Source organism: Bos javanicus, chromosome 7 (assembly GCF_032452875.1).
Source record: "Bos javanicus breed banteng chromosome 7, ARS-OSU_banteng_1.0, whole genome shotgun sequence".
Taxonomy (NCBI): domain Eukaryota; kingdom Metazoa; phylum Chordata; class Mammalia; order Artiodactyla; family Bovidae; genus Bos; species Bos javanicus.
The window spans coordinates 3,785,914-3,798,997 of NC_083874.1; the positions used below are offsets into that span (position 1 = coordinate 3,785,914).

The 13,084-nt window shown below is 61.7% G+C and overlaps 1 protein-coding gene across 1 annotated transcript; it reads right to left on the reverse strand.

Annotated features, from left to right (window-relative positions):
- Positions 1-3,491: 3,491 nt before the first annotated feature.
- CILP2 (cartilage intermediate layer protein 2) lies at positions 3,492-13,084 on the reverse strand. The gene is made up of 8 exons (XM_061421427.1): positions 12,402-13,084; positions 11,402-11,500; positions 10,049-10,321; positions 9,319-9,474; positions 7,967-8,245; positions 6,975-7,083; positions 6,617-6,774; positions 3,492-6,393 (listed from the first exon to the last, which is right to left on the reverse strand). Exons 1-8 carry the CDS (start codon positions 12,463-12,465, stop codon positions 4,058-4,060), a joined length of 3,474 nt encoding a protein of 1,157 aa, XP_061277411.1. The 5' UTR covers positions 12,466-13,084; the 3' UTR covers positions 3,492-4,057.

Below are 13,084 nucleotides of genomic sequence, written 5' to 3' on the forward strand. Positions count from 1 at the left end.
ACGTGCCACATCTCTGGGGCTGCATGGCACCTGTGACCCGGGTAGGGCGGAAGGTGCTCCCTGCACGTCTGTTGCTCCCCCGACCCCTGGGGTCGCCTCCCTCCTCCCTGCCTAGATCTCCTACCCCAGGCCCTGGGGTCTGGCTTCAGCTCCTGCCCCTGGAGGGGTCAGACCGCTGGACATAGGCATTCAGCTAGACTGTTCTTTCTCTGTTGGCCCTCTGCCTCTGTTTCCACCATTAAAATGCAAACATTCCCCTCCACCACCTGACTGAAGCCAGGTCTCCCCGCCAGGCTGGCTCCAGTCTTTGGGGTCTGTGACTGGGTCATGTCCAACCCTGAGGGCTAATGAGGGAGACAGACAGGGCTAGGGAAGTTGGGGGTGGCTGCGCCAGGGCCACGAGGCCCTGAACGAGGAGCCAGCAACGTCCAGCCAGGCCAGGAGGCCGCCCGAGGGGAGGGGGCTCCGGCTTGCAGGTTTGGACCCTGCAAGGGCTGCCATGTGGGAGGCGGCAGACCCCAGTTCCATAAAAGAAACACTTCCGAACATGCTTTCCCACAACAGTTCTAGAAGAGTCTTTGTTATGAGAAATTATATGATCTTTCCCTCCCCATGTCAGCACCTTCTGTAGCTCCCCACCAACCTCCAGAGACTCTCCAGCTCCTCACTCAGCATTCAAGGCTTTGTTCACCTCCCCTGGGTATCTCCCATCTCCAGGCCCACTTGAGGTCTCCCTTCTCAGCCTTCACATGCATCTTTCCAGCTGCCTGGTATGCCCTTCCTGCCTTGCCCACCTGGAAAACTCCTATACATCCTTCAAGACCCACTGCCTATGTCCCTTTCTCTGGGAAACATTACCCCTTCTCTCGGTCTAGGGTGTCCCCATTTCCTGTGTGACCCTGGGCAAGTCCCTTCAGTTATGAAATGAGAGGTATATGTGTGAAAAATCACCCTTACGAAAAGTACATTTGGGGGCCCACGACAATAAATATATATTATAGCGTTGGTCGCTCAGTCGTGTCTGACTCTTTGCAACCCCATGGACTGTAGCCTGCCAAGCCCCTCTGTCCACGGAATTCTCCAGGCAAGAATAAAATGGCCCTAAGGTGAGTTAGGGCTGGGGGAGGGGGCAAAGAGGGCTTGTATCCAGTCAGTGCTCGATGCATGCTCATTTTCCTTTCTCTTCCTGGATTCTACCGGTTTGAGAGCCTCTTGTTCTAAGCACCGTTCCAAGATTTTTCTCCCACTCACAGTACTAGGAATCTGAAGAACCCCTGGTTCTAAAATTAACAGCCTAAAATGCCGTGGGCAGGACCAAGGACCTCCTTGTGCCCTGAGCTGACCCCAGGGTGGCTGAGGCCGGGGTCTCTAGGGGGAGGCCTTATGCCCGTCCACGCCCCAAGCTGACGGGGTGTGGTCTGGCAGCCCGAGTTTTAGGGGGAGAGCGATGGATTTAGCAGGAGGCAGATGGCAAACGTTTCAGGAGGGAAGGGGCGGGACTCCTGGCTCAGAACTAGAATGGGGTCACTTTGTAGTGTCAAGAAGCCCAGAGCTGTCAGCTAAGAGCCATGGTTTCCTTCTCTTGGAGCCTCAGTTTCCTCATCTGAATACTGGAGCTGAGTGCTGTTCTCTTGAAGGGCTGTCAGCACGCGCGAGGAGGCTCTCGGGCTACAGCCACTGCCAAGCCTTCTCTCGGGCCCGACACTTGGCCAGCAAGTGTCCCGGCCCGCTTGCCTCCAGGAGCCCCTGCTCACGCCTGGCCCGGCCACTGCAGCTGGGGAGGGAGTTTCAGGATGACACCCAGCCACCCCTGTCCTAGGAAGTGGGGGTCAGCAGCCCGCTCCAAATTCAGCTGCCCCAGGCCTGGCATCGGCTGCGGCCCCAACACTTTCTCAATAAAAGGTATTTGGCAGCAGAGCCTGACACCTCATCACACTCGGTCTGAAAGCCAGCTTCTCCTGCAGCTGCAGGGGGAGCACCCTCCACTCCTGCTGCTTCCCAGGACCCCGACATTGCCTGGGGTGGGAACCTACCCCTCTGAGCCCCCTGCCAGCAGAGGGTGTAGACTGGATAAGGAAGTCCGGGTACACGCACATGCCCCTGGCTTCCAGGGGCCTCCCAGCATCGCCCCTCTCTTGTCCATCACAGCCGACCCAAGGGAGGCTAGGGTGCCGGCACCAGGGCTCCAAACCTTCTGCTGGTCTCCAAGCAGAGCTCCAGGGCCCACCCTCAGAGACTGGGGCCATAGTCCGGGTTTGCTGGATTTTTCCAGATCCTCCAAGCCCCCGAGTCTGCCCCCTAGGCAGAGGAAGGAGTTCCCCTGAAAGATCTGGCCTGAGCAAAGGTGTGAGGGAGGGCTGGAGAGGTTGGGGGTCGGCGCACGGAGAGTTCAGCAGATAGACAAGAGCCGGCCGGCCATGGGCGCCGAGTGCTGACCCCGCAGTGTGTAGGGCTGTGTGTGTGAGCCTCTCTCCTCCCCAGGGCCAGGCCCTCTCTGGGCCCCTATTGTTAGCACAGAGCTGACACCTCTTAATGCTGTAAAGGCAAATCGTAAGGGAGACTGGAGTGACGGGGTGGACAGGTGGGCAGGGGGGTGTTAGAAGGGGAAGTGGGTGAGAGGGTGGGGATGCAGAAGGCCTCAGCGTGCCCTGGAATAAGGGAACACTCTGCACTCAGACTCAGCCAGGCACCTTCCGGGCCCTGAGAAATGCCACATCCCTGCTTTCTGGTGGCTGACATCTCCAGGCAAAGGGAGTCTTAGGCATGTTCTGAGAGGGCTGTTGGGCCATCCAGGGCGCCAGGATTCACTCCAGAGCCCAGGCAGCTCTTCACCTCTCCTTGTGGGACCTCGGTTTCTCCGTCTGGAAAGTGGGGGTGTGGTCAGAATAGCCCCTGTCCCATGGGGTTGCCCGCCAAGCGCACAGCGTGCAAGGGACGGTTCGGTGCCTTCTGCGCGTCCAGACTGAGAGGCTTGGTGAGGGCAGAGGGCTCGGGACCATGGCCTTGGGCAGCTCAGTCACCATGTGGTCAAGGTGTGGCCAGTCCTCAGCTGGGTGGGACCCAGGGCAGGGCAGCTGTGGCCCCGGCTGCGGAAGTCCAGGGCGGCCTCAATTCCTGCCTCCTGGTGCAAGCGGCCCTGGCCAGGGTTCCTCCCTGCCCACCGTAGCCCCTGGGCACGTGGCCAAGTGGGAGCCTCTGACCACAGCCAGGCAAGGAGGAGAATGCCAGGGCAGCAGCTGCTACTGTGTTCAGCGGTCAGGGCTGCACGGGCTCGGGCGGCTCATGGGTCAGCTCCGCTCACACGTGTTGCAGACACACTTCTGTGGGCATCAGTTGGGGCCTGTGTGCCTGCCTGAGACCTCATGCAGGCCTGCAAGCAGCTCTCACACTCATGTCCGTATGTGCTTCGGGCCTGTTTCTGCCTGCCCAGGTGCCTCTGGATCTAGCGGTACCAACCCCCATCCTTCCCTCACCAAGACTGACACCACGAGGAGGAAATGAAGCATCTTTAATTGAATCCCTGCCTCAACCCCCTAGAGAATCTCCAAGCACCAAACATGTGAGAACTGGGCCCCCCAGCCCCAGAGCCAATGCGCCCTCAATGCGCCACCTCCAGACCCCTCCCCACTCACACCTGTGGACAGTCTTGCAGGCTTTGTTCCAATAAATAACCCCAAGAACAAAGCTCAGGGTAGGGGACCCAACAGAGCATCCAGCTCAGCACAGAAATCTGAAGACGAGGATTATCTGAATACACATGAAATCAGAGCTGGTATGCAAGCTGGGAATAATCCCCTTTGGGCCCCAGTAGGTCACCATGCCCCCACGGTCACCCCACAACACTGGCTCCCACAATCAGGACAAACTAACTCCATTTCATGTCACACAGTAACAATTACCTGCTGGGATTCTCCACCATCAGACCTGACTCTGAATCCTGGGCAGGGGAGGGGAGCCCAGAAACCTTAAGAGACAGCAAGCCTCTGGAGAAGGGGGCTTGGCTTCCCAAGGACAGGGGGATCGGGAGCAGGGCAGAGGGACGAGGCTGGGGGCCAGGTCACTGCTGGGCCCTGCCTCGGCGGGTGCGGAGTGGACTTGAGGCTCGGGCCTGTACGCGCGCCGACTCGCCCATCTCCCTGCGGATGTCCCCAAGAGCCGCCGATGGGGACTCCAGCAGCCTCTGGAAGAGGCTGGGCCGGCCCGCAGTTGGCTCCCGGCACTGGAAGGTGACGGCTGTGCCGGCGTCAGCCTTCATTTCCCTGGAGAAGCCATCGGAGGAGCCGTCGAAGCAGCGGCCGATAGCGATCTCCTTGGCCAGCCTTGGGCTCTGGTCGGTGACCGTGTAGACACCATAGTTGTGACCCAGAGGGTCCAGCGGGGCCAGCATGGAGAAGGAAGCCAGGTCATCAGTGGGCGCGAGTGGTGGGTGCCGTGTCAGGTAATCCTGCAGGAGCCCGTTGACTGCCACACGCCGGCAGCTGCCCTGCGGCATGATGGTCACCAGCGTCCTGTCCACCTGACGCTGGTCAAACAGCATCCCGCTGCACTTGAATTCCACACAGGCGGCAGAGGAGCTAGGGCGCTGGGGGTCCCGGACACTCCGGGAATCCCGCAGCCCGTAGAGCTGGCCCTGGGTCCGGGGATGGCTGCCTCCCAAATTGTGGGAGCGGACCATGTACTCCTGGGGTCCTTGGATCTTCACCTTGAGGAAGCAGGCCCGGAACTCCTGCGGGTTGGGCCACCAGGCCAGGAGATCTCCGGTCCAGGAGGCTGGCGCGCCCTCGCGGAAGGGGACCACGTTGTACTCGTATTTGTCCGCCTCCACACGAGCGAAGCGGAAGTGACTGGCGGTCACCGGGGCCTCCTGGCACTCCCGCAGGCTGCGCCACGGGTACACGGGGCCGTTGGCCTCGGTGGGTTCGCCGGGCCTGGGCTTGGCGAGGTTGATGCGGAAGCCGCTGCGCTTGAGGGCAGGGTCGTCGTGGTCCGTGCGGCGGTAGTCCAGCCGGTCCAGGTAGGGTTGCGCCACGCCAACGGCGGCCGGGAGCGGGCGCGGCCGCGAGGGCGCGGGCTCCAGCTCCTCCCCGCCCAGGGTGGCCGTGACCACGGCGGTGTAGGCGTCTGGCTGGTCGGCGTCGCAGAAGGCGGGGAGGCAGGCGCCGTTCGGGCCGGTGACCGCGCTGTCGAAGCGGCCCCAGGCGCGAGGGTTGGCCGAGAAGCCGGGGGCGGGCTCCAGATTGACCAGCGTGACCACCACGCCCTCCACCTGCTCGCTGGGGGTGAACTTGTCGTTGGCATAGGCGCGCACCTTCACGAAGCAGCGGCGGCGCTCGGGCACGTCCAGGTTGAACAGACGGCGCTCGCGGATCTCCACGTTGCCCACCAGGAAGACCCGCTCCTCCCGGCGGGCCCGCTGGGACGCCGGTCTCTCGCGCTGGAAGCCGCTCTCTTCTTCCCACAGGCCCGTGTCAGGGTTTAGCGACCACAGCTTCAGGGCCTCCACGTGGCCCGGCATCCGGATCTGGTCAGCGGCCACGCGCACAGCCACCAGCCCCGTCTGCAGCTGCTCGGCGGAGCCGGCCGCCCGGAGGTCCACCGAGAACATGCCGTACGTGCGCAGCGGGGCCAGTTCCCCGTCCCCGTCCACGAACCGCAGGTCACTGGGCGCGGCGGCTGCCGAAGTGAGATTTCGGGGGTCCACGAAGGTCACCTGGGCCTCCACAGCCCCCGTGTAGGGTTGACCGTCAGCTCTGCGGAAGGCCCCGGGCGGAATGATCAGCTCTCCTAAGGGGGCCTCCTCTCCCATTTCCCCGAGGGATATGGTGTTGCTCTGGCGGGCGTCTAAAATGATGGGGGCTTTCTTTCGCATGGCTTTGACCTCATGGTACACGCCAGCACCTCGAGGGTCAAAAGGCAGGACCCTGACAGTGTCCACGAACTGGCCACTGGGGTCCACAAAGGTCATCACCAGCCGCTGAGTGGAAGGCGCCACCTCGAGAGTGAAGTCACCCTGGTAGGACGTGAAGCCAATGGGCTCCCGGCCCAGCAGGATGCGAGCAAAGCGCAAGGGCTCCCTAGAATCAGCGGCCACCACGCGTCCCCGGATCAGCCCCCGAAGGGGCAGACATTTCTGACAGCCACACTCAGCCACGACCTTGACTGGGAGAGTGTAGCCAGAGCAGTGGATCTTCCTGCTCTCCAGGCGGCGCACGGAGCAGCAGCGGGAGCCTGCGTCCCCACACCGGGGGCTGGAGCCTGCAGGGCTGGGGCAGAGGGTGTCAGGGCAAAGGCCTACGTCCAGGTAGGTGGGCCCTCTGCCTGGCTGACCACAGTCATCTGGAAGCTTGATCAGGTGTTCTCGGGGCCGGGGGTCACAGGCTGGCTGGCCCGGGGCTGTGGAGCAAGGAAGCAGGCAGATCAGGGTAAATGGGAGAGCTCCAGGGAGGCCAAGGCTGGGGGCCTGGATTGGGGTCAGAGGCTCAAGCCAGGGGCTCAGCGACTGAGCAAGGTCAGAGATCAGTCTGAAGTTGGGATTCCGTGTGAGGCTGAGTTTTAGCTGGAGGTGGGACTCAGTTTGGTGTCAGGGATTGGGGGGAGGGTTACTGAAGATGCTCACCAAGTACGGTGAGTCGAGCAGTGCCCGATCGCACGGCCCCCGCGTCATTCCATGCTTTGCAGTGATAGGTGCCTGCCTGGTCTGGGCGGAGCCCATGCAGCTCCAGGTGGGCCCCATACCTGTGTGTCCGCCTGTCCAGCAGCGTCCCATTGTGGAACCTGGGTGGGGGGCGGGTGAACAACACCATGGGTGTCCTTGGCAGAGGGGAGGGGCTGCATCCACCCCCCACCCCTCCATGCAGCACAGGGAGGTTGCAGAGCAGCTTCCTCTGGGTCTCCGAGGTACCACGAATCACAGGATGCCCATTCCACGCCCACAGCTGGGCGAGAGACCCATGAGCACGAGGCAGGGCACTCACCAGGAGTATTTCTTGGGCATGGGGGTGCCTGAGGCTTTGCAGCAGAAGGTCACATTCTGGCCAGCCTCTCGAACTCGAGACTCGGGGTGCTTCACCAGGTAGGGCTTCTCTGGGGGCAAAAGCAGCAAAGGTCAGGGTCCAGCTTCTCCCAGTGATCCTTCCCAAGAGGCAGGTGCCATCCAGTCTCTTACTGTGATGCCCTGTTTCACCTGGGTCTTTTCTGATGACTCTCGCCCCACTCTCTTTCACCTCACATCTGCTGGAGACTCTACCCTTAATGCAGAATCTATTTTTTTCCCCTTTAGCCACGGACTTTATTGTTTGAATATTTGCAGCTATTATCCTATACACAAATTTTAATTTCTTATAGAACTCTGTATTCCTTATTGCTGGGTCACTTCACTCTCCATTTTATGGCACAGTTCCATCAAGAAGTGTTTCCCTAGAGCGCAATCTGCCTGATTGTGGGTTGTTGCTATTGTTCAGTTGCTAAAGTGAAAGTTAGTTGCACAGTCGTGTCCAACCTTTTGCAGTCCCATCGACTATAGCCTGCCCGGCTCCGCGGTCCATGGGATTCTCCAGGCAGGAGTACTGGAGTGGGTTGCCATTTCCTTCTCCAGGGAATCTTCCCGACCCAAGGATCAAACCCGGGTCTCCTGCATTGCAGGCAGATTCTTTACCAACTGAGCCACTCGGGAGTTTAGTTGCTAAGTTGTGCCCAACTCTTTGCGATGCCATGGACTGCAGCCTGCTAGGCTTCTGTGTCCATGAGATTCCCAGCCAAGAATACTGGAGTGGGTTCTTAATGCCTAATCTTAATGCTTCCCTTTGGAACTCACGTCTCACCCCCACATCTTCTCCAAGGACTGTGACATCTTATTTCTTGCCCCATTGACCTCGCTGTGCATCATATCGTCCCAAGTGCTTGGTGTCACCCAGAGTTACCTCCCCAGGTCCTCGGCCCCTCATCCCTCTTGCCATGAGGCACTTACCCAACTTATTAAGGACAACAGTGGCCACTGCTGACATGGAGCTGTTGGCCTGGGCCTGGGTCATGCCTGCTGAAAAGCCGTCCATTTGGGCACTGACGTTGGCTTGGCTGCTGGCACAGACTCCAGGCATCCGGAAGGTTCCATGGGCATCACTAGTGGCTATGGTGCCAGGCCAGTCTCTCAAGGAGACCCTGGCTCCTGGCAGTGGACGCCCAGATGGGGTGACCACCGAGCCCAGAAGAATGTGGTCGGGGCACCCACAGGTGTTGGGGCCACACCCTGGAGGGACACAGGGAGGCACAGAAGGCTCTTGACCCCTTCCTGGGGAGGGCTTTCCTCTCCATCAGTCCCTCAGCAAAGGCACCTAGGCACCCTGCCCACCTCATTCCCCTCAGAGAGTCCTCAGCGTGGACCTGCTTGGAGCAGCCCCTGGTGTAAAGGACATGGGGCTGAGTGGTCAGGGCTGGGGCGAGGGGGGTACCCGGGGTCCTGGTGTGAGGGAGATGCCCCGGGGAGGAGACAGGATAGTTGACTCTCACAGGCCAGAGAGGCTCCTTCTAGCATGAGAGGAAATGTTCAGGCCGGGGCTGGGGGCCCAGCAAGGGGCTGCGTCTTGGGCCCAGAACCTTTCCCTCCAGTCCCAATCCTGCGGTTTCTCCATAAAATGGAAAATTCCACTGGAAACTTCAGGGCAGAGGCATGGAGAACGCACAGCCAAGCAGAGTAGGGTGGGGACCCCACCACCCCATTGGCCACACTGCTCCCCCACCCTGCTGCGGGCTCTGCTGGGGCAGTCTCCAGACCGTGTTTGTGGAGCCCAGGCCTGATTGGAATTTCCAGTCGCCTCCTGGCTGGCCTGGTGTCCGGCCCTGGGAGGGCCTGGGCATCGTGTCTGCCAGGGTGTGAGCGCGTGTCCGCGTGGGCGTGGGGGGACGGGCGGGGCCTGCCAATGCCATGCAAGTGTGCACCCCGAGTGCATGAGCCAGCTTCTGCGTGTGTCCACATCCACCGGGATATCCGCACACCCCAACATGCACACGGAGGAAGCGCCTCCACAGATCTGCCCATGACTGCACATGACCCCCGTGAAGTCCACCCGTCCAGATGTACACTTTTACCAGTGCTCCTCGGGGGCGCAGAAGGGAAGGAGAAGCCAGTCTCCACGTGGTCCAGGTTCCGCTCCTCCAGGCTCCGCCCCTACGCCCAGACTCCGCCTCCTCCCTCCAGGCACCTCCCCATCAGACTCCACCCTAATTAGCCCCTCTAGGTACTTCCCTCAACTGGCCCCGCTGCCATCACACCCAGGCCCCGCCTCTAGTCCTCCCATCTCCTCCAGGCCCCGCCCCTCCTACCTGGACACCGAGGCCTCACACACTTCTGCGCCTCCGAGGGACGCCCGGGACACGCATCCCCCGCGGGGCTTGAGCAGCGGCGGCGGCGCAAGCGACGGCCTGGCCCGCAGCTCCCCGAACAGGGACCCCAAGGGCCCCACGAACCCCACGTGGCCTCTGGGGAGAGGGCAGAGATGGGGGCGTCAGGTGGCCGCCCACCCCAGAAACCCAGAATCTGGTGACAGTGTGGGGCTGGAGAACGTTCGTGGCACGTGCATCTGAGTCAGAGAGAAGTCCTACCCTCTCCCCCCCAAGGCGAACCGGTCGAATGTGCAGTGGAGGTACAGTTGTCCACCCCCAGCACACCACCGCCCCACCCACCCCGCCCGCGACCTCTCTTTCCTCCCTTCCCAGCCGAGCTATTCTTTCTGCGTCTCACACGTGTCTGGGGCTCACAACACGCTTTCACAGGACGAAGCTGTTGTAGAGCAAATGAGGGCAGCAAGACGGATACGCGGTCCTGGGGGCCCCTTCCTGCCCCCGCTACCTGGGCCCCCGCCATTTCAGCCCATCCCTTCCAAAGCCCCCTCTGCTCCCCTGCTCCAGCCCTCTGCTGTGGCCTTGGTCCTAAAGGACCCTCCTCCTCCTAGCCACGCCCACATCCTCTCGGTCCTGCCCTCTCCCCAGATCCGAACATTCAGGCCTCCTCCACCTCCCGCCGGTCCCTGCGGCCCCCTGAGCCCGCCCTCACCGAGCGGGCAGCGGAAGCGCACGTGGTAATTGGAGCATCTGCGGCCTCGGGGCTGCTCGCGGTTGAGGCACCAGAAACCGCGCGTGGGGTTCAGGTGTACGCGCTCGCCGACATCCGAAGGCAGCGCCCAGTCTGTGGTGCGCGCCTCCAGCGCCAGCGGCCTTGGGCACACGCGTGCCGGCCCGTAATAGAAGCGGATCGCGGCCAGGCTCTCGAAGTCACCGTCGCCGCCCGGGTGGTCGACGTTGAACCAGGACGTCCACTCGCTGGCCTCTGCGGGGACCACAGGCGCTGGAACCCGGGCCGCCGCCGGTCGGGCCCCATCAATTCATGCGAAAACCCGGGCCTGCCCACCCCCATCTCGCGTTTAAGCCGGGTTGGTGCATGGGCCAGCCCAGCCTTCCCAGATCCAGAGCCCTCGAGCACAGAAGGAGCTGCAAAGGGATCAAGGGAGGTTGTTTTCCTCTTGCAGCCCCCCTAGTTCTGCTGCTCTGCTCAGTACCTGAGCTGGCCCAGGAGTGCAAGCTGAGCTCTTGCCACTGCGTCACCAAACCCCCACCCTGAGAATTCAGAACTCTTGAGAGGTAAGGAGATGTAAGGGCAGCAGGAGGAGCCGCGCCTGAGACCAGCCCTTCTGCTGCCCTTCCCCAGGCCCCCATCAGTGCCAAATGGGATCTTGCTTGTGCTGTGTTTAGTCGCTCAGTCGTGCCCAACTCTTCACGACCACATGGACTGTAGCCCGCCAGGTTCCTTTGTCCAGGGGATTCTCCAGGCAAGAATACTGGAGTGGGTTGCTATGCCCTCCTCCAAAGGATCTTCCCAACCCAGGGATGGAACCCAGGCCTCCTGTGTTGCAGGCGGATTCTTTACCGCCTGAGCCACCAGGGAAACCCGCTAAGGGACCTTGCTTACTAATGCCCACTGAACCCATCAGGCACCCTCAGTTTCGGGGAAGCCAGAGGTGGGAAGGGTCTGGCCTCACACAGGTTAGCTTCTGTTTCCATCAGCCCCCCAGGGGGTGCTCACTCCTTTGCTGATTCAAGAGCAAGTCAGATAGAAGCTTCCTATCTGGGAAAGAGTACCAGAACTCTTGCTTCCTTGACTGAACTGAGCTGGTTGTCCCACCATGTCACTCCATCCGCCCCCCCTGGTTTCCTCCTGGACAAACAGCCTGGACTCTCCCTGCTCCTAAAACTGAAGGCCTCTTAGGGCACCACTTCAAGGGGCCGCCACACCCAGGGACGCCTCCTGCATTCTTCACCCAGCTTGCATCCCCCTTCTCACATGACCCCACCAGCCAGAGCTCACACAGAGCCCACAGCAGAACCAGGACTCAGACCCAAACTGGCTCACCTTCCCAGTCCTCCAGGGCTGGCGAGGGCTGGCCAGGGCGCAACGATGAACCTTCAAGGCCCCACGCGGTCACCGTGGGCTCCTCGGCGTCCGGAGTACCTATCAAAGGGGTAAGGCATGGCGGGGTCGGGGGAGACCTCTGTGAGCTCCTGGTATGTGAGGTGCTGCCACAGTCTCTTCCATTTCACAGAGGAGAAGCCACACTCCAACCTCAGTGGACCCCAAGCACAGCAGCCTCCCCTTCTCCAGGAAGCCTCCCCTGACCTCCCCACCCCCAGGCTCTCACAGCCCATCCCTCACTCAGACACAGCCCCTTAGGCTGGGGAAGTCTGTCCTCTTCACTCCCCCAGACACAGTTCTCCCACTGTGTTCAATGGCCATGAATTCAGTTGGCTGTGCCTCTCTCTGCCCTCATCTTGATCTGAATTTTCTTTCATCCCTTTGCTGGCTCCCTCAGTCTACCTTACATCCCTGCACTCGGGGCCCAGGCTGCCAAGGGGAAGTCCTTGGAATCTAGCCTGACTTCTCTGGCCTTAAGGTGTCTGAGATAGCCAGGCTGGGCAGTGACAGATAAGTCCCTTCCCTCTTGGAGTCTCAGTCTCCCCATCTGAAAAATAGGCCCAGTGCCCGGCTCTACTGAGTGTTCCAGAGATGGGAGTTTCTCTTCTGAATGGTATGTGTGTGTGTGTGTGTGTGCAAGAGGGGAGGAGTTCGGTGAGAGGGGACAGTTCTGACCCCTTCATCCTGGCGACAAGACTGGATGATTCAGGGCCCAAACGCTGTGGCTGCGATGGATACCCTGCAGTCCCCTCTTGCCCCCAGGTGGTCCCGGAGGGAGCTCCATCTTGTCCTTGCCCCCTCACTCCACTCCCGAGGCGGGCAAGGCGGCTGCAGCGTGGGGAAGCGAGTGGGTCCCTTGCTTCTGTCTCCAGGCTCCGGCTGCTTGCCAGACGTTCGGGCGCCTGGAGGGGGGCTGGGCGGGGGTCTAGGGGCGCCTCACCTCGGGCCCCCGCCAGGTGTGCGGCGGCAACACAGAGGCAGAGCAGTGTCGGCAGTGACGACATGGTCAGGTCCGAAGGTCGGAGGGAGGGTCCCAGCTCCGCTGCGCACTCGGGTCGGACTCCCGCGGGTCTGGCGGCCGCTGGGGCTGAGGATGGGGGAGGGACGCGGCCGCAGGCCACGCCCCATGCAGGCCACGCCCCGTCTGGGCAACTCCCGGGCCCGAGGTGACTTGGGTGACCACCCCTCTGGGGCGACCCCCTCGGTGCATCCGGCTGTACCTCCGCCCTAGGGCTGGCCTGCGTCCCTTCGTCGCCGACTGGAAGTCCCTTCCTGAGCCCACCCTCCCTTCTCCACGTCTGGGAGTGCCTCCTGGAACAGAGCCTGAAGCCGTCCGGACATTCAGGCTTTAGGCAGCCCTTTAGGCGGCTAGAAATCCTCCCCCGGGTCTCACTTCGAATCTGTTGGCTTTAGGTCCCCCCGAGCACGCTGGTAATCAATCCCACCCGGAATCCACCCGCCACTCTTCTGGCTCCGGTTTTCTCGGAGGCCAGCAGGAAGTCCCATGTGCGTCTGCCCTCCATCCCTCCCGCCTTGGGCCACCGGAGGACCGGTGGGCAGTTCCCCCCCGAGGCTGCCCGCCCCCGCGGCAGACGCGGCGCACAGAGGAGGCCCAGGCGAGGG

Coding starts and splice junctions, on each gene's coding strand:
- CILP2 (XM_061421427.1), bottom strand. CDS start 12,465: ATGTCGTCACTGCCGACACTGCTCTGCCTCTGTGTTGCCGCCGCACAC. Junction 11,501..12,401: donor ACACCTGGCGGGGGCCCGAG/GTGAGGCGCCCC, acceptor CCCCTTTGATAG/GTACTCCGGACGCCGAGGAG. Junction 6,394..6,616: donor TGCTCGACTCACCGTACTTG/GTGAGCATCTTC, acceptor CTTGCTCCACAG/CCCCGGGCCAGCCAGCCTGT.